The sequence below is a fragment of the Sinocyclocheilus anshuiensis genome, unplaced genomic scaffold, assembly GCF_001515605.1.
Source record: "Sinocyclocheilus anshuiensis isolate Anshui unplaced genomic scaffold, SAMN03320099.WGS_v1.1 scaffold758, whole genome shotgun sequence".
Lineage (NCBI taxonomy): Eukaryota > Metazoa > Chordata > Actinopteri > Cypriniformes > Cyprinidae > Sinocyclocheilus > Sinocyclocheilus anshuiensis.
In genome coordinates, this window is record NW_015548126.1 from 2,878,451 (window position 1) to 2,897,419 (window position 18,969).

General features: G+C 34.5%; 2 protein-coding genes across 4 annotated transcripts in view; one reads left to right on the top strand and one right to left on the bottom strand.

The window, feature by feature from the left end:
• The window catches only part of b3glcta (beta 3-glucosyltransferase a), a 95,698-nt gene extending 85,196 nt beyond the window's left edge, over positions 1-10,502 (bottom strand). For 2 of the 3 annotated variants that reach the window (XM_016507820.1, XM_016507818.1), the window contains exon 1: positions 10,265-10,502. In XM_016507820.1, coding sequence (XP_016363306.1) covers positions 10,265-10,328 — 64 coding nt within the window. In that variant the 5' untranslated portion in view covers positions 10,329-10,502. Of the gene's footprint in view, positions 1-2,909; positions 2,990-10,264 lie in introns of all 3 variants that reach the window. The other variant, XM_016507819.1, reaches the window with a different exon arrangement.
• A 558-nt stretch (positions 10,503-11,060) lies between these two features.
• The window catches only part of LOC107704791 (heat shock protein 105 kDa-like), a 9,537-nt gene continuing 1,628 nt past the window's right edge, over positions 11,061-18,969 (top strand). The window contains exons 1-7 of the mRNA XM_016507821.1: positions 11,061-11,438; positions 11,714-11,771; positions 11,860-12,000; positions 13,548-13,670; positions 14,006-14,105; positions 14,190-14,287; positions 14,405-14,649. Of these exons, the coding sequence (XP_016363307.1) occupies positions 11,332-11,438; positions 11,714-11,771; positions 11,860-12,000; positions 13,548-13,670; positions 14,006-14,105; positions 14,190-14,287; positions 14,405-14,649 (872 nt within the window). The 5' untranslated portion in view covers positions 11,061-11,331. The remainder of the gene's footprint in view (positions 11,439-11,713; positions 11,772-11,859; positions 12,001-13,547; positions 13,671-14,005; positions 14,106-14,189; positions 14,288-14,404; positions 14,650-18,969) is intronic.

An 18,969-nucleotide genomic window follows, 5' to 3' on the forward strand; every position in this document is an offset into this window, starting at 1 on the left:
CGCCGCTCGCATCATTCACAGTCGGGTTATTAGCAGAGAACACAGAGCAGGTCTTGAATTTCAGGCGCAGGATTAATTATTAATAATAATTAAAAAAGCTATTAATAATAATTCTACTCATTCCCGCAGGTTCCGCGCTTATAACGCGATGACAGATGACGGAATTTATCATTTGCACGTGCTTTTGAGTCTTGAGAACTCTCATTTTATGTGCGCCCACGGATCGCGATAAGGAGAGTGACAGATCTTAATAATTATTCAAGGAGTTTGCAAATGTGATATTGATTTAATACAACAGTTCAATAAACACGTACTGCCTGATTTTAATTTTAATGGTAAACCCTTTGTTTGCCAAAAAATAAAGAGTTTAACTCTTTAAAATAAAGAGTTTACTGTGGGAGTACTATACTCAACCAACACCAGGGAAGGCAGTTTTTGTCAGAGCCCTTGTTATTCTTAATTTTGGCATAAATTTTAATTTTTACACCAGACATATATATCGGTTCAAAATATCGGTTATTGGTGTACTCGATCTGTAATAATCGGTATCGGCATCGGCCCTGAAAAACACATATCGGTCGACCCCTAACAGCAAGTTTCAAGTTAATTGCATTAATAATTACTAAATGATATAAACTTGATCTTTAAAATGTTCCGGACGTGACACAGCACTGAAGCATCCTGACGTCATAAATCTAGCCCTTATAAATCCAAAAATCATCACTGTTTAGACAAAGTTTATTTACTTTGCAGTCAGGCCTCCATCTTCCTACAAAATACTTACTGTTGACATAAATGAAAAAATGGGCAGTCTTTGAGCTCTCATTTGAAAACATGAAATACAGTCAAATGAAAATGTAATTTTACTTCAGGTGCACCCCTCATATATGGTGGATAAACAGAGCGATTTCCTTCAAATTTCTATTAAAGCACGTTAATGCAGTAAAATACAGACCTAAATTCACAAGTTAAACAGGGTTTTATTCTTTTTGGTAAAAACTTTTTTTTTAATGGTAAGGATTACTTTTGCATGGAAGCTGCTTGTGATGAGCTTTGGTTCATCGTGACTTTCTCTGGTGGTTATCAGTGTATTACAATGGTACAAAACAGATTTAAGTACTTTAATAGGTTGGTATATTAACAATTATATCAGTTAATGAAACTACAGTTTTTAAATGTAAATTTAAGTTAAATTCATAAAAACCTAAAATGTTGCTACCATTTTTTTATGGTAAAATTATGGCAACCACAGCTGCCAGTTTTTACCGTGAATTTTACAGAAATGAATAATAATTAAAAATGTGTTATTATTTATGATCTATTTATAAATGAATAAATAAATAGTTGTAGTAGTAGCAGTAGTAATAAATAATAATATTAAAAATCTTTAACAAATGACAGATTTTACAATTCTAAACTTAAATTAAGAATTTATTAAGAAGTGCTATAAATGTAATATTATGAATTAATTATAAATGTACAGTATGAAAAACTGATATTCATATTTTGGGATTTGCTAAAGTTATTTATAACAGTATTATTAAATTATAGGTGTTTTAAAGGATAAATTTAAGTGAATTTTTAGTGAGGCAATCAATGTAAAAATAAAAAGCAACTGTACAATTCCCCATTCAATAGTGACTGTTAGAATGATTTTAATTAACTAATTTTATAACTAGATGATAATGATGGTACCATCCCATCCCTAGTATGCTACTGATCAAAGAACAGGCAATGCCAACATTTCAGACACAATATGTTCAGGAATGTATTCACACTACACATCTGCATACCTACATAACATACTTCCTCAACAGTCAAGAAGAAAGTTCATCCTCAAACTCAAAATGTACTTTGAAAGTACAGGAATTTGCATTACTTAGCTGTGGAAGGCAGACAGGGAGATGTTTGAACTTTGTCAAGAAATGCATTAATTTGTCTCGCTTCCTCAACCACACCGCCAGACATTTCCAATTTCCCAATCAGTCACCGTTTGCCTGACTCACAACTGTAACTGGCACTTATTTAAAACTGAACTATTGTCCTCAGTATTGGCTTTTCTCTGTGGAGGAAATGGGATTCCAAAGTCTCAGAGCCACAATGAGAGCAGTCACTTTGGTTTGCTTACGGAAGCCAAATTTATTGTTCATGCATGCGTGCCGTTTTCTGCTTGAAGGTCTTTTCGTTGCCAGGTCTTCACAACATTTCCTGCGCAGCATGCTCGTTGCCTCAATAAGTAGCGAGCTGTGCAAATTACGTGATAATATTAATAATTTTTTTTAATTAATTACACATTCAGAGTGTACAAGAAGTAATTTGCTGTACTCCATATACTTCGCAACTTGATAATGAACCTACAACTGTTAATCAAAAGAGGGAATGCATATGAGTCAGCAATACAAAAGTGTAAAGCAAACAAAGTGAGTTATTAGTCATTACTCCTTCCATAAATCACAAAGGCGCACTGATATTTACCAAATGGGCACTAAGAGGAGCCCTCAAAGCTGTTCTGAGAGAATTATATTAATGACATGCATTAGTTAGGAGAGACTTGCAAACCACTGCCACTTGAATGGTGTTCCTGACATTAAATGATAACATTGAATGCTATGTATAGACTGTTTGCTGCTTCTGCATTCAGTCGGCGTGTATTAATTCCCTCTTGCTGAGTACTAGACCCTGCTGCGATGATGATTAGGACCACAAACAGCAGGGACACTACATAAAATCCAATCTAAAACATAAGTCAATCACAGATCCCTTTTAAATTATGGCTGATATTAAGCCTGAACTTCTCTCTTGACATATTCAAAGTGGATGAGTGGATGCTTTTAAAACACACAAAATTTCATGGCTCTATGAAGCTAATATGACCTGAAGGGAGCATGACATCTCTTGAATAAAAATACCTCTGCTCATCTTTCACATCACTTCACAATCTCACTTTGGCAGCGGGTGGCTAACATGGAGAAAAGGTTTTTCTGATGACCTGTCAGTATAAGAAAAAAGGAAAACTTTAGAGAAGTAGCTGTCAAGAAGGACTTAGTTGAGATCAACAGGCCTAATAATCACATCAAGTGCTTGTTGTTAAACGTTTATGACAGGTCTTCTGTGCTCTAAATAGACAAATATTGATCGCTCAAAAGATCAAAACAGGATGAAAGTGCAGTTCGATGACAACAAGTTGTGAGCCGACTAGAATTTCATTATTAAAAAAGGTATCACGCAGTGCGACGATGTCTCTGCTTAGGCTGTGCACCCTTCAGAATTGAACTGAACTGAATGCTGTTTCAAGTCAAAATGAAATGAAAATACATTTTTTTTAAATTGCATGTTATGAATTTTATTGTGACTGTCTCCTCCACATGTTTCACTTTTTAATCAAAATGAAACAGCAGACTTCTCTCTAGTGACGTATGTTAAGACTCCAATCATTTCATCCACATCTATCCAACCAACAACTGATGGAGAGAATTGAAGGCAGTGTGACACGCCAAAACACCAACAAAGAACTAGCTGCAATGAAAATGTCCGTGTTGTCATCTCGCATCTTGTGCATCTGGGCTAAAAATTTTGAATCTTGAACACAACATAGATATATACATAAATGCCTCATTATTAGCGGCTGTTGTTACACAAGCCATTCGCCATATTGGAATGGTCAAAGTCAGTCTGTGAGCACTTGACAGCAAGTCACCCGTAGATATATCTCTGTATGATGATTTATTAACACAACACAACAAGAAAAATGTGTTAGCTAACGCAACATTAAAAGTTACCATAGTTTCAAGACCTGTAATATTGAGTTAATACATGTAAAAACACACACCAATACATTCTCAACTGTGAAATGTTAGCCCATTTCTTTAGGAATTTAAAGCTTGTCAGTTTTTACAACCAGAGGCTGCAATGTTGTGGCATCTTGGAAAACTAGAATTCGCATCAATTTTTCTGAGTGACGACATGCTGAGGTGTCTGGAGAGGCTGAATTTGGAATCTATGGAACACACCACTAAGACTACAGCCATTGGCCAACTAGAACGTATGTTTGCATCTGCATGACAGGAAATAACTGTCCATATAAGCAGATGGCAATAGTCTGTATTTGTCACGAGAAACCGAAACTGCAGATATACAAATGGTAAGCGAAGCATTGCTTGCTTACCATTTTGAATATGAATCATATTGATCAATTTCTTCATTTTCGACAGCCATGTTGTTATGAAAATATGCATGCTCAGATAAGATGATGTAAAATTATTTCATCGCTTTCATCAGTTTTCGTCTTGTACTCTGGTTTAAGCTGAATAGCCAATCAGAGTGATCCGTCTTATCGACTGCCTGACGCCGATTCAGCATGCTACGGAGCCCCTAAAGGGACATGGTGGTGGAAAAAAAATCAGATTGAGTGAAAAAATTTGGGGTGGGAGGAAAAAATATATTTTTTCCCTCGCAAAACGCAAATATCTTTTGCGAGAGAACGCAAAAGTTTTGCGAGGGAACGCAAAATATCTTTGCGAGAGAACGCAAAAGGGAACGCAAATATCTTTGCGAGGGAACGCAAATATCTTTGCGAGAGAACGCAAAAGTTTTGCGAGGGAACGCAAAAAAAAATGTCCTCCCACCCCGAATTTTTTTCCCACCACCATGTCCCTTTAGGGGCTCCGTAGCATGCTCCAAATCCATCAACAGGGTCTAACTAGTGCTGATGGCATGGTACACACAGTAAAAACTGAGCTCCATTCTGCTAAATACTCTAATTTAGATCATAAGAAGAAAAGACCTTTCACAACTTCAGGTACATTGTGACTTTAAATTCCATTTAAATTCCTAAATTTCACTTAAATTTACAAAGGTATGTAGAATTGTAATTCAAATTTAAGAAAGTAAAATTAAATGGAATGAAATTCAAAGAAACCTGTGTGATGTAAGTGTCATTTTTAATAATATATTCTATTTAAGTATATTAATATTCAATGTTTAAATATGCTGTTATCTATATATTACAATATATTTATATTTTTAATTACATTGTATATTTAATAAATTAACTTTTATTTTATGGACCATGGAGGAATAATATCTTGCATAATTAGAATTAAAGACATAACTTATTTTATCATATGACTTTGAAAAGTCATGAAATATTAACATGTTACATATATTCTTAAAGCTATTAAAATGACCATTGGTTCTCTCTCAAACCCCAAACAAAACATGAGGGCTAAATTCTGAATTTTGCTCAACTTTGGTTTCCGTGCAGTTTATGAAACACATTATTTTACTGTGTCTCCACAGTAAAAGAAATAAATAAATATAAAATCATAAAACTCTGTCTTGAGTATTAAAGTAGATATGCTGTCCTATTACAGCAGGTTAGTAAGTTGGGAGAAAAACGAGCATGCATTGGCATTCCTTTGCTCATCATAAATGCCTAGTTTGTCTCCATCTCCCATGGCTTTTAATCCCAAGCCAAATCCTAAAACTGCCTCTCACTGATAAGCAGAACAGAGTGCAAGTATTCACACCGCCAAGGTGATTTCATGCCATCCATGGATTCCTGCACTCCCTGCATAACTTTAGATATGTATTTGACAGACACCTTTTCAGAAAGTGAGTACTGGTGTGTTTATCTTTTTAACTGTCAGGTGTAAACAGCACTTTTATCTTTTAAAACTGCTATCTTAAACTGTCTCCTGACTCAAGCGACGGAATAACTTCGGAACAGAACAACATCTGTGGGGGAAAGACTTAACAAAACACCTGCTGGTTATTTTACTTTTCGTAGTATATCTCATCAACTAACAAAAGATCTTCGATGCACATTTTAAATGGCTTTGTTTTTAGCTGTGCCTCACAGCAAAACCGCAGTGGCCTTTGACTGATCATTCCTTCTGCCTGCAGGTACACACAAAAGATATGTTATCTCTCTTAAAGTTTTGTTCTGCACATCATAAATAATACAACAGGACAGAGCTGATACCGTGACATATACATCTTCATAAGACCTTAAAACAAGAAATTCCTTACAGGGAAAAACTATGAAAATAGTACAGTATATTTTAAGTCAGATCAGGGCTCAAAATTATTTTTTTCTACTGTCCCAGTTGGGACTGGTTGGGCAATAAGCACTTGCCATGTTTTCAATTGGCAGAAAAAACTACTTTATTCTATTTTTATTCGACATTTTTTAATTATTTTTTTCTTGTATATTTTTTCATCTTTTCATATAAATCTTACCAAGATATTTTTTGCTAATGTTAGATTTTCATCACAAAATGTTTTTACTAGTTTTAATCTGCAATGAATTTTATTATTTTTAATAATTTGTATTATTATTTTTTAAGTTCTTATGTTTTTTTTTCTTTCCATTAGAATAGCAGGGAGACTTTTTTTTCATAAAATGTTAAATTTTTTTCCACAAAGAATTACCAGGTATTAATTTGCAATAATCAATTATTTAAATTTTTTTATTCTATATTTATAAAATACTTTTTCTTGTATTTTTTTTTCCATAGGAATCTTAGCAAGATAAATTTTCGTTAAATGTTATATTTTTATCACAAAAATTATATTTTAATTTGCAATAATTAATATTACTATTTTAATAATTTTATTCCATTTTTATAAATGTTATTGTATTTTTTATTTCCAGGAGATTATTTTTTAAATGTTAAATTTTTTGTCACAAAAATAACTAATTAGCAATAGTTTAAAATTGCTTTTTTATTATTTTTAATAGAGATGCACCGATCGACCGGCCTGGGACCGGAATTAGCCGATTTGCCGGATGATCGGCCGATTCCGAGCCGGTTCGTTTTGACGTCGTACATACGCTCACATCCGCATGTAAACATGTCGTTTCGCGCGAGAATGATTCTGATTTTATTGCTTTCAGTGTAAACGGAGACTGATAATGTATTGATGTCGTGCCCGATGATGCTCGCACAGCCTGAGTGAGTGTGTGAGAGAGACTCGTGCAGAAATCAAAACAAATGAGCGCAACAGAACACACAAAGTAACTCAAAGAAAGTTATAGATGCATACTGCGGTAGAAAAAAAAAAATATTTATAATATATGATTTAGGTAAGCAACATTACACGAACAAGATGCTTGCAATATCAACACGATTGCAATGTGACACTGATTTTATACAATAGTAGTTCAATAAACAAGAAGTTAAAATTAAGTGACTTACATTTTAGACACAATATTGACTGTTTTTGCTCAATTTCGCTGACGAAAATAGTTCCAATCAAAGCCACAGCAGAACTGTTGTGTAACACAGCGGTGTTTCATTACTGAATGAATCTGCGTTTTTGAACGAATCGAGTGAGTCAATGATTCAGTGGCCCATTCATAAAGACAGTCACTTGCCTCGTTTCTGAATGAATCAGCCGTTTGAACGAATCGGTTGAATAAATGACTAAATGACTCACTCATTTAAAGAGTCATTTGCCGCCACCTACTGGTAGTTTGATTTCATATTTAAAAACATCATTGCATTTTTTCCCAAAATTTCGTATTTGTATGTTTAAAAATATTTAAACCATTAATCTTTAATAAACATTTATAACATTAAAACATAATATATAACATTATATATATATATACAGTGGGTACGGAAAGTATTCAGACCCCCTTAAATTTTTCACTCTTTGTTATATTGCAGCCATTTGCTAAAATCATTTAAGTTAATTTTTTTTCCTCATTAATGTACACACAGCACCCCATATTGACAGAAAAACACAGAATTGTTGACATTTTTGCAGATTTATTAAAAAAGAAGTATCGTGAAAAGCGCTGTACAAATAAATAAACTTGACTTGATAGTGGGAAATGACATCTGTTTTTATATACAGCAACTCATTTTCAGTTAATTGCTATTTCTGCCTCTTTCTAGTCACAGAGCACTTTATTTTGAGAGTTGTTTAAGTGAGAGAACATCGGTAACTTAGTACAGATTGGGGGAGTTGTAATGTTTAATAATTTATTTTATTATGTAAATAATTTTTTGCATTGATAAAGTATAGATTTTGTTTGTATATGCTGTCAATTATAGTTCTTAGAAGGAAAATCGGAATCAGCAAAAATCATTATCGGCAGGTCACACTGACAGAAAAATCGGAATCGGCCAAGAATATTGCAATCAGTGCATCTTTAATTTTTTTTTTTTTTTACTGGAATAAGCTATGATTAGCTCCATGTAATTGTGACTATATTCATAATAGGGCAGTCAAAATGGCTGAAAAACTAAATTAGAATTTTGTACTTAAATATTATCACACAGTACATTTTTCATTTTAAAACATGAGATGCAGTGGGATGCGGAAAAACCCCCGCCATAAAGTCTCGATATATGTTTTTTTAAAAGCTAAACCTACATTAATTTTACATGGCTTTCTAAACATGCGGCTCCTTTGTGCGAGATGCGAGTGCAACGGTGATAGACGTCCCTCTAGAAAATGTGATAAATATGCGTTCTGTGCCGTGTTAATTTCGTTGACGAATAATTTTCGTCATAATTGTCGTCAACGACATTTTTTTCACAGACGACGAGATTTATTTTAAATTCGACGAATATTCGAAATTAAAACAAATTTTGACAGCCCTAATCCATAAACACACTTTTGCAGGAAAGCAATGGCATATTAAGAAAAAAAAAAACCCTAAAGGGTTTGTAATTTTCAACTCATTCTTAATGATGCTTAATAAAAAAAAAACTATCATAATTCTTGCAACTTTAACCAAACTTCATGTCAGTCAGCTAGACAAATTCACAACAATGTGCAATGCATCACACAAAAACAAATAGCCAAGACTGACAAATGTAAAGATAATGCAAACTGGCCCAAAAGAGCAGGTGACGGTTTTGACCTGAAACTCCCTCATGTGCTCCAGACCAGCGGGCCCATACTGTTGAACTCAGATGCAGGTGCTAATACTACTAAAACTAGGTCAGTACCTCAAGATATTAGCAACCACAAGTCTCTTTCTTGAACAGCAAGGTGTATCTTCTGTGCACATAAAAAATTTCATGAACAGTTATGCCTGAGATCCTTCAGCATACATAGCCTAATGATTAATGAAGAGACTCTCTTTTCCCTGCAAATCTAAACAAATTGAGGCACTTTGATAAGTGGCGAAACTGAGACAAAATAAGGGGCACTGATAATATTTCTTATCAGACACCGAGCACAATTTGCCTGTGGTTCAGGTGTTAGCTAGACACATTAGGTTTTTACTGTAGAAACGGATGAGGTGCTCAGTCCAACAACTTGAATTGCATTTACGTGACTGGCATGTAGGCATACAGGCAATCTTACATCAACTGCAAACACACAATTCATGCAGTCGGTGGTTGTAGGTTTGATTTATGACCTTAATATCCACAAATGTCTATATTAAACTGTCTTTATAGGCATTGATCAATACATTAAAGCAGTTCTATCTGCACTGGTGCTCTGTATAAAATGTAACGCTACTCATTTGCCTGGCAAGGGTGGAGAAAGAGGAAGGATTCAGTTACATTTTCTTCCAACAACACTTTCCACACTTCTACTCCAAACTGTTGCGCTTCAGACTCTTGCACATCAGTCTGTTCAATTAATTATTTACAGTGAAGAACAGATACTCTGGCTGTGACAGTTTATTCAAAGTAAATCGCATATGATGCCCAGAAATGTTGTCAAGACAAGCAGCTCACTAGGTTTTAAGATACAAAATATCATGCCCAAAAATGTTGTTAAGCTAGGCAGCTCAGTAGGGTTTCCAGACACAATCAATCAAACCTTCAATGCACAAAATGCTGTCTAGACAGGCAGCTCACTAGGTTTTGAATCAACCAATCATACCTATGATGCCCAAATTTTTACCTAGGTAGGCAGCTCAACCATTCATTCAATATACTAGGCAACTAAGTTTGAAAAAGCATGTATGCTCCACATATTTGGATATTTAATTCATACAACCGTCAAATTAAGTTGTAAACATCCATTTAAAAGCACTCCTCATAACTTGAAGGAGTGCCGGAAAGCTGTTACAAGAAAAAGGATGTGTCATTTGTGGCAGCTTATTTAAAATAGGTTAATACCCTGGTCACTACTAACAGTTTATTTTCGGCATATGCTTTTCCATCTGTAAAAGAAGCAAAAACGTTTCAGACTGCTGCCATTCTACAATAAAACAAACCGCAACAGAAATTAACCTAAGACTCTCGAGCTAAAAAACTTCCTTTTGGTAGACGAGTAGAAAAATACTTACTAAGCGACCAAAGCAAGAAACATCGGGCAACACTGTATCCGTTTTGAGAGTTTATGGAAAGCATGGTAGAAAGAAGCGCGGGTACCGCACGCTGCCAGCTCGCTGTAAATGTGCCGTAGCAGAGTATTTGCACTGATCCTGTAACCAACAGTCACTACTGTGCGTGCCGATCATTACCCAGCTTTGTTTTGCGAAGACATTTCCTGTTGAACGCACGTCTCAGCTGCGCCCTCTAGTGACCGCAACGCTAACTACTACAAAAGGGGCAGTGCTTCAAGCGCGATTAAAATGTTTGTTAAAGGGATAGTTCACAAACATGATAATTTAGTCAGACAGAACGGCGGAACAGCTTCATTCACTTCCAATAAAATATGGCAACAGTTGACATGACGCGTAAACAATCACTTTATACTTTGTCTTCAGTCATGAAGTAACTTAAACACTTTAAAATGTTAACCTGTATCCCACTTTCGATCAAAAACCCAATAACTTCCATAAAAACACAATGAGCTTTCAATCTTACTGAAATATAGGCCCACTGAATGATATAACGTTAGCTCTATTAAGTTTTAATACAACTGTCACGACTAACCTATAACATTTAGTCTTTTCCTCGCGTTAAATATGCGAACAGACATGAAATATTGAACTGGTCAATTTGTAATATCTAGAACTTTAAAAAGTAAACATTTGTCTTGTCGAGCTAATAATAAACCCCTCGACGCCATTAAAATAACGACAGGAGATCGTATATTTGTGCTATTTATCCCATAATCTCGTGCGGTTACCACAGCAACCCATCTGACGCTCGGTTGCGCCGCGCCGAAAGCTCTCCTCTGGAACTGTGAACGCTATCACACCGCGCGGGCTGGACCGAGCAGGGCCGCCGCAGCTGCGTTTGGAAGTTTCTGGAAAGTTCGCTGAAAAGCGATATGGTCGCGAGGACTAAAATAGTGTCGACTCTCGATTACCGACAGTGACTGGACTGACACCACGTACTAGCGGGTTTGTTTATTTGTTTATCTGACCTGAACACACCGTGCTCGGCGTACGGACCGGAGACCAGGATGGCTGTCGTGGGCTTTGATGTGGTTTTTCAGAATCGCTGTATTGCTGTGGTCAAAAGCGGAGGAATTGAGACCGTGTCCAATGAATTTACAGACAGATGCACGCCGTAAGTGGATGCTGTGCTTGCTAATTATAAAGAGATAAAGCTTTCATTTCATGTATCTTCAGTGTATCAGATGAATATTGACACTCCATATGTGAATATCCACCTAAACTGAAAGTCAAGTACAAGTCTAGTTGATAAGTTGCTTGTTTCCGCATTTCATACACTTGTCAATGACATTGACATTCCAAAACATCTGAAACATGATGTACATGTGAGCTAAAATCTGTTATTTTAATCCTTCAAAAGTTTAATACCCCTGAACCTTTTTGTTTTAGAGCTGTTGTGTCATTTAATTCAAAGAACAGAAGCATTGGTAATGCTGCAAAAAAACAGGTGGGCATTCCTGTTCTCATCTGTGATGATGATTATGAATGAAGCAAAAGTGTCTTATATTACCATTCATATTTTTTACTTGTTCTAGATGATAACCAATACTGCGAGCACAGTCTCTCATTTTAAGAGACTGCATGGCAGATTGTTTCAAGATCATTCTGTGCAAGCAGAGAAGGCTAGTTTACCATATGACCTGGTACCACTAAATGATGGGAAGGTTGGAATCAAGGTAAACACTGTGTTTATTAGTCCCATAAAGGATCATTTAAGATGTAGTTGGGTTTGTTTAGCAGTGCATTAGCATTACATACTGTAACTTTCTCACAAATCTCCTCTGTAGTGAATGGGTGCCGTCAGATTGAGAGTCCAAACAGCTAATAAAATTATCACAATAATCCACTAGTATTGACACCACTCCAGTCCATCAATTAATGTCTTGTAAAAGTAAAAAAAAAAAAAAAAAAAAAGGTTGTGTACAACAAGAATCTTCAAGAATCTTATCAGGTAATCAGGTATATATACTGTATATATATATATATTTATATATATATATATAATTTACTCACCATTATTATAATTTACTCACCATTTTGACAAAAAGGGCAAAAAAGTACTTCAACTAGTAATAAAACTAGTCCATATGCACGTTATTTCAAATTTTATTACAGTTTTGTGTGAGAAACAACCAAAATTTTAGCCATTTTTGACTTAATGACTTTGCAAGACAATGAAGAATCAGTGATGTTTAATTTTCCATTGTGACATATGGACTATATTTGATTTGAGAGCTGCAGTAGATGTAAAAATAATGGGTAAAAATTATTTAATTTAACACAAAGCTTCCATATGGCTTGAGATGACTTATAGCCTAGTCTATAGTGTAATACTTTTATGGTTCTCTTGTTGTTGTTTTTATTTATTTATTTTTATTGTGTGCGTGTGTGTCAGTCTCTGGTCAGTCTGGACTGTCTGTAAGAACTCGCATACCTGTCAACCCTCCCGTTTTTCCCGGGATTCAAGTTCCAAAGTAAGGTGCTGCTGCGCTGCTTTGTTTACTGCGGTTACCGGGGAAACGGCTATATTCCTGGCGAAAAGCACCCGCCCCCCCAGTCTTCCGTATTTGGACAGGTATGATGAAAATGCCTTTTAAAAAAAAGTTTACAAATATTGTAAAAAAAAAAAAAAAAAAAAAAAAAAAAGTGTGTTTGTAACAACTCCATCATTATGATGTTTTTTTTTAAACATCAAACTATTGCATCCAGGTAAAATATGAGTCCTTTATCCATAATTATGCTTTCTCCAGGGAAATGTTGACTCCTCTGAATCAGGACAGAAATATGCACAGATCAAGAAAACAGCTGAAAACAATTCTAAATGGTGGATTTTGTTGTGAGAGGACGAGAGATGAACTTTTTCTTTGGATGAATCATTATTAAATGAATTATGGACTTGTATTTTGTCCAGAAGTGAAGGTTTAAAGTTAAAACACCTTAATTTTCACTTCACAAGACATTAATTGATGGACTGGAGTCGTGTGGATTACTTGTGGATTGTGATGTTTTTATCAGCTGTTTGGACTCTCATTCTGACGGCACCCATTTCCCGTAGAGGATCTATTGGAGGGGATTGATGTAAATTTCTCCATATCTGTTCTGATGAGGAGACAAAGTCGACAGTGAATATGCTTTCAGATTTTTTTTTTTTTCATTTTTGGGTGAACTGTCATGTTATTTTTTGATAAAAAAATAAGATTGTGACTTTCATTGTCTTGATTAGGTCATGTACCTTGACCAGGAGCACCATTTCCGCATCGAGCAGGTCACGGCTATGTTGTTGACCAAACTGAAAGACATTGCAGAAGCTAATCTGCAGAAGAAAGTGGTGGAGTGTGTCATCTCTGTACGTCTTTGCACTGAAGCTGTGAATATTGCAAGAAATAATTAATTTTCATGATATTTAATGGATACCAGGGGCATGTACCAGAAATAGAGGCTTTTAGTTAATTAGAAATTCTCCTAAAATTATTTATAGTGCTAATAATGTATTACAGTAATTTTTATTCTTGTCATCATGATATTTTAGAGAAAAGGCCTTGCTTTATTTTCAGACAGCAGTAACATTTAACCAGGCCCTTTTTAATTTGGACATAAACCACAAATGTGCAAGCCACCAATCCGATGGTTTGTTTGTTTGTGTCATTTCTTTGGCCATACAGATGATTTTGTCACGTATAGATCCCCTCATTCTTCACTGATTCAGAAAGGACGTCTGTGCTGGATGCTGCCAAGATTGCCAGCTTGAACTGCCTGAAGCTAATGAATGACAGCACTGCAGGTATCTTTTGAATTAATGAAACTCACAACAACAGTGTCTTTGCCACATCTGAAGCAATTTTGACAGTGTCATTTATCATTCCAGTGGCATTAAACTATGGCATATACAAGAAAGATCTTCCAGGCTGTGATGAGAATCCAAAAATTGTGGCATTTGTGGACATGGGCCACTCAGCTCTCCAGGTGTCTGTTTGTGCTTTCAACAAAGGCAAACTGTGAATCTCAATCAAAGTCAGACGCTCGTGTAGATCCCCAACTTTGCATGTTCACGCACGTCAGTGAATGCTCTGCATTTTGCAGGTGCTGTCGACCGCCTTTGATCCTTATTTGGGATGGAAAGACTTTGATCAGAGGCTGGTGGAATACTTCTGTGCTGAATATAAGTCTAGGTACAAGATGGATGTGAAGTCCAAGGCTCGAGCTATGTTGCGACTGACACAAGAATGTGAGAAACTCAAAAAACTGATGAGCAGCAACTCCACAGACATTCTCCTCAACATTGAGTGCTTTATGTACGATAAAGACGTATGTGGGAAAATGAACAGGTATGTGACTGTAGTGTTATTTAGAGCTATGAATTGTTAATGCACAATATATCTGTACCATATCAGTTATTGGCCGATACAAGAGGATTTTTGTGTTAAAAAAAAAAAAAAAATTGTATCCATTATTGTTTAGTATTTAAAGGAGTGTTTACACAACACTGTTTGCAACTAAAAATTGAAAAACTTTTTAAGCATTTTGGCCATTCATTTACACAACAACACTGTTTTGGGGGCCTGCAAATCTTTGAAAACACGTAGTGTTTCTTTACAAAATGACATTGACAATTACTGTCTTGGCATACATAATAATGCTTTTTAGTCGTTTTTGCAGATGTGCGTGAACCGGACTCGTTTTGACATTGTTGTCGTCTTTACACAAAACTTAAATTAAAAAAAAAAAAAAATCAGTTTTTAGTACAGTCTTTGTTGTGTAAATGTATACTAAATGTGCATGTAAATTTCTCGTAATTTTACATTTTGATTTTATTTGGGTCTAACGCGTATTTAACTCTTATTGTATAAACACTAACAATTTATTAACACTCTTAAATGTAATATTTAGCAAACTTTAAAATTAACATATATTTTTCATACTGCACATGTACTGCCCACTTGTAGCATTTTAAACAATTGATTTTTTTGTTTTGATGTGCTATTTAGTTATATTCGTAATTTTTTTTTTTTTAAAGTATAGAATTTTAATATCAGCTTTTTATCGGTTATTGGTTTAACAATACTATGCATAACGCACATATATATCAGCTTATCAGAATTAGGTTTTACATGTAAACTTGCAAATTTCACAAAGAAAATATTTTTTCATACTTTGTGATGTTTTGATGCTTACATTCATTTGTAGAATTTTGAACAAATTTTTTATTTTATTTAAATAAAATAGCATAGAATTTTAATATCTGCTATTTATCGGTTACCAGGCATGAAAATATTTATCATCTTATTGGTATAATTCTTAATATCAGTGCATCCCTACTTTGATAGTACATTCATTAAGCTGCTATTATTTTATACATAATCAAATATTGATAAACTGCATAATATTCATATTATATTGGGAGCTGCCTTTTCCACTTAGTGTAAGTAATGCACATTCCACACAAGCTTGTATTCTAATGTTTTTTTCAGGGATTGTGGTTTTCCCAATCCTCTAATAATGAAAGTTAAAGGTACTGTTGACTAAACGTTTGTTTATGCATCAGGGTCTAAAAATCTGAAAATCTGTCATTTAAAATCAAAATTAAACCTTAAATAAAGTTTTAGGTTTTCCTAAAAAATCATTTTATGATAAAGTGAGAAAGAAATGTAAAAAACAATATTCAAGAAATATTAACATTTATGGGTTGCTAATCGAATAAAAACATTTTGGCATGTACTACTGGTCAAAAGTTTGGGTTTGTTAGATTTTTTATATATATATATATATATATATATATATATATTTTATTTTTTATTTTTTATTTTTTTTTGATAGAAGCCTATAATGCCCACATTTAGATTGTATTTATTTGACCAAAAATACAGTAATACAGTACAATACAGTAATACTGTGAAATAATTTTAGTTAAAAATCACTTTTAATTTTATTTAAATATATTGTAGAATGTAATTTATTCCTGAGATGGCAAAGCTGAATTTTCAGCTGATTTTTCAAGTCATTACTCCAGTCTTAAGTGTCACGTGATTCTTCAGAAATCATATTAATATGCTGATTTGATGCTCAAGAAACGTTTTTATTAACAATTTCAGGATTCTTTGATAAACAGAAAGTTTGAAGAACAGTGTTAATTTTAAATAAACACTTTTGATTAATGTAATAAAAGTAAACATTTCTTATTTAAAATACGTGAACATTTTGGAACGTTAGTATAGATCATGTGACCTTCTTTGAAAAGAAGACCTTAAAAATACTCAAATCGAAACAGAAAAGCTAAAATTTAAATTAAAAATCTAAAACTAAAAACCTTAAATACTAAGCCATTTTGCAATTCCTATAAATTTTACTTTTCTGTCAAATTATGTTAATAATCAAATTTATAATTCATTAAGCTGTATTAAATTCAAAAAAATCTAAACAAATGCACTTTTACTAGTAGTCTCAGACTTTTAGTAAAAATAACTGTGCATGTAACAGTTGTTTTAGGGATGAAAACGAAAGAAACATAGCTGTCTTTTAGTATGAGATGGTTTCAGTAAATCTGAAATGATGATTTAAAAGCTGTGATAGATATTTAGTTAGCCTTAGAAGTGTGATTTTGGTATCTTTGACAGCACATGAAGCCATAAACACATAAAGACATTCTGGTAGATTTTTGAATATCAAAGCTATTCAAAAAGCCATCAGTCATTCTCACCATCTGGCGCTCACTTAAATTCCTCTTCTTCTTTCCTGACAGAGCAAAATGATACAGCAAAATCATACAAAAAATTATACAACAATTACTACAAACACAAGCTGGAGGGTCCCTATCAGACGTCTATTAATGCTCAAGTAATGTATCTTCCATGTGGCTTTTCCCAGATAACACGGCATTACCTGTTGAGTGACATGTAATCTATTTAGCTCACAGGGACTGTTACACTGTAAAAAATTATATGCTGAAAAAGCCATGACAACTTATGTTTTGAAGTTACTTTAACTCATAAAAATAATTTAAGCAATTTCAACTTTTTTTTATAAGTTATACTAGATTCAACTTGATTTTTTAAGTCAGTTTAATGTTACTGAAATTCAAAGAGCCCAATTTAGTTCAGTGAACTTAACATTTTAAGTTGTAGCTTTTTGGCACTAACCGGCCAAATCTCTGAACATGGATTCATGCGCAGGAGTCAAATTTGTACATTAATTTAATATCAGAGTCCCTTCCAAGAAAAAAAATATTCAGCAAATCAAGACATTAGACTCATGTTTAATACATAAAGACATCGCAGTGCAACATCAAACAAGGAGACACGGGCAGACTATACAGTGAACTAACTAAACCGCGGAGGAATTTCAGACGAACAACTCATGAACTTGAGGGAGCTGTCAGTTGGGCTGGCGGCGTGAAGAAGCATATTCAGCGTGGATGAGGCGAGTGAATGCTTGTGTAACAATTGTTGGGAGATTATTGTTCATTTTAGCAGAATAGAGCAGAATTAGTTATGTTCTGTCATTGTTTTCCAAACTGTGTTTAACAGTTACCTTTCAAGTTTTGTATATCTGATACGGTGGCCACAGTGCTGTGCTGCATCAGCACTGCAGATTGTAATGTAACGTTTGAGATTTGACACAAATGTGTTTCTCCACCTGTTAAACATCGTTAAGATGGGCAATTTGAGCGATTATAGGTGTATTTTACCGTTAAAGTGGGTAAGTTACCAGTTGGCTTTGCTGAGCAGGCTCGGCATTTTCGCGCCCACTGGAGGTTTATCCCAGTCAGTCAGGCTTCGTGCGTTTGAGTTGGTATTCGTTACTGAGTAAAGTTAAGCGTTTATTTTTTTATCAACCGTTCAAGCTGGGATAATATAAGTTAACTTGAGGTAGACGACGCCCGAGCTGTTGAACACGACGAATGAACTAATCGTCACCAGTTTTGTCAGTTTGTTCTATTCAAACTAAGTTAGATGAACATATGGAACTTCTTAATATGATTTAAGAGACCACGATTCAAACAGTTGTTAACCTTGTTCATTTGTGACTACTTTTTTAGAAAGACGTTTTTGTCAGCCGAACAACCGACATGTTAAACGTTACACTCAGTTGGACGCACTGTAGGCCTAACGTTACATCTGTTCCTCACAAGCTCGTTTTCTGTGCCATTCGTTATTTTATTGGCCATCATCATATATTTTATATATAATTTTGTTTTACGATTGCAAATTGCTTACTGGTAACAGATTACAGGCAACAGTAAATGCAAACAAATGCATTATGTTGTATGAATCGGTCATATTTTAATCATGAACAAAAAGTCTGTAAAAGTGTTGTGTAGCTTACATCTTTGGGCTAAACTGTAATTAGCAAGTAACCAACAATTCCCCGTTTACCTCCCTTTGTAGGCTATGACAGCACATTACAGTGAGGATCACCATCCAGCTTAATATTTTTTTTAGGCAACTCAGGTTATTAAAGGGTTATGAGGCTGTTATATAGGAAATGTCTTTGCTTGTGTGTGTGTGTTGTTTACAAGTAAATTTAAGTTGAATAAATTATTTTTTTTTTACAGGCACACGCTTGTGAGACTGAGACTGGATGAGGGGTAAGTTTTGCATTTCTGTACCAAATAAAGAGTATAAACTATATCTTAAGATAAGTCAATATTT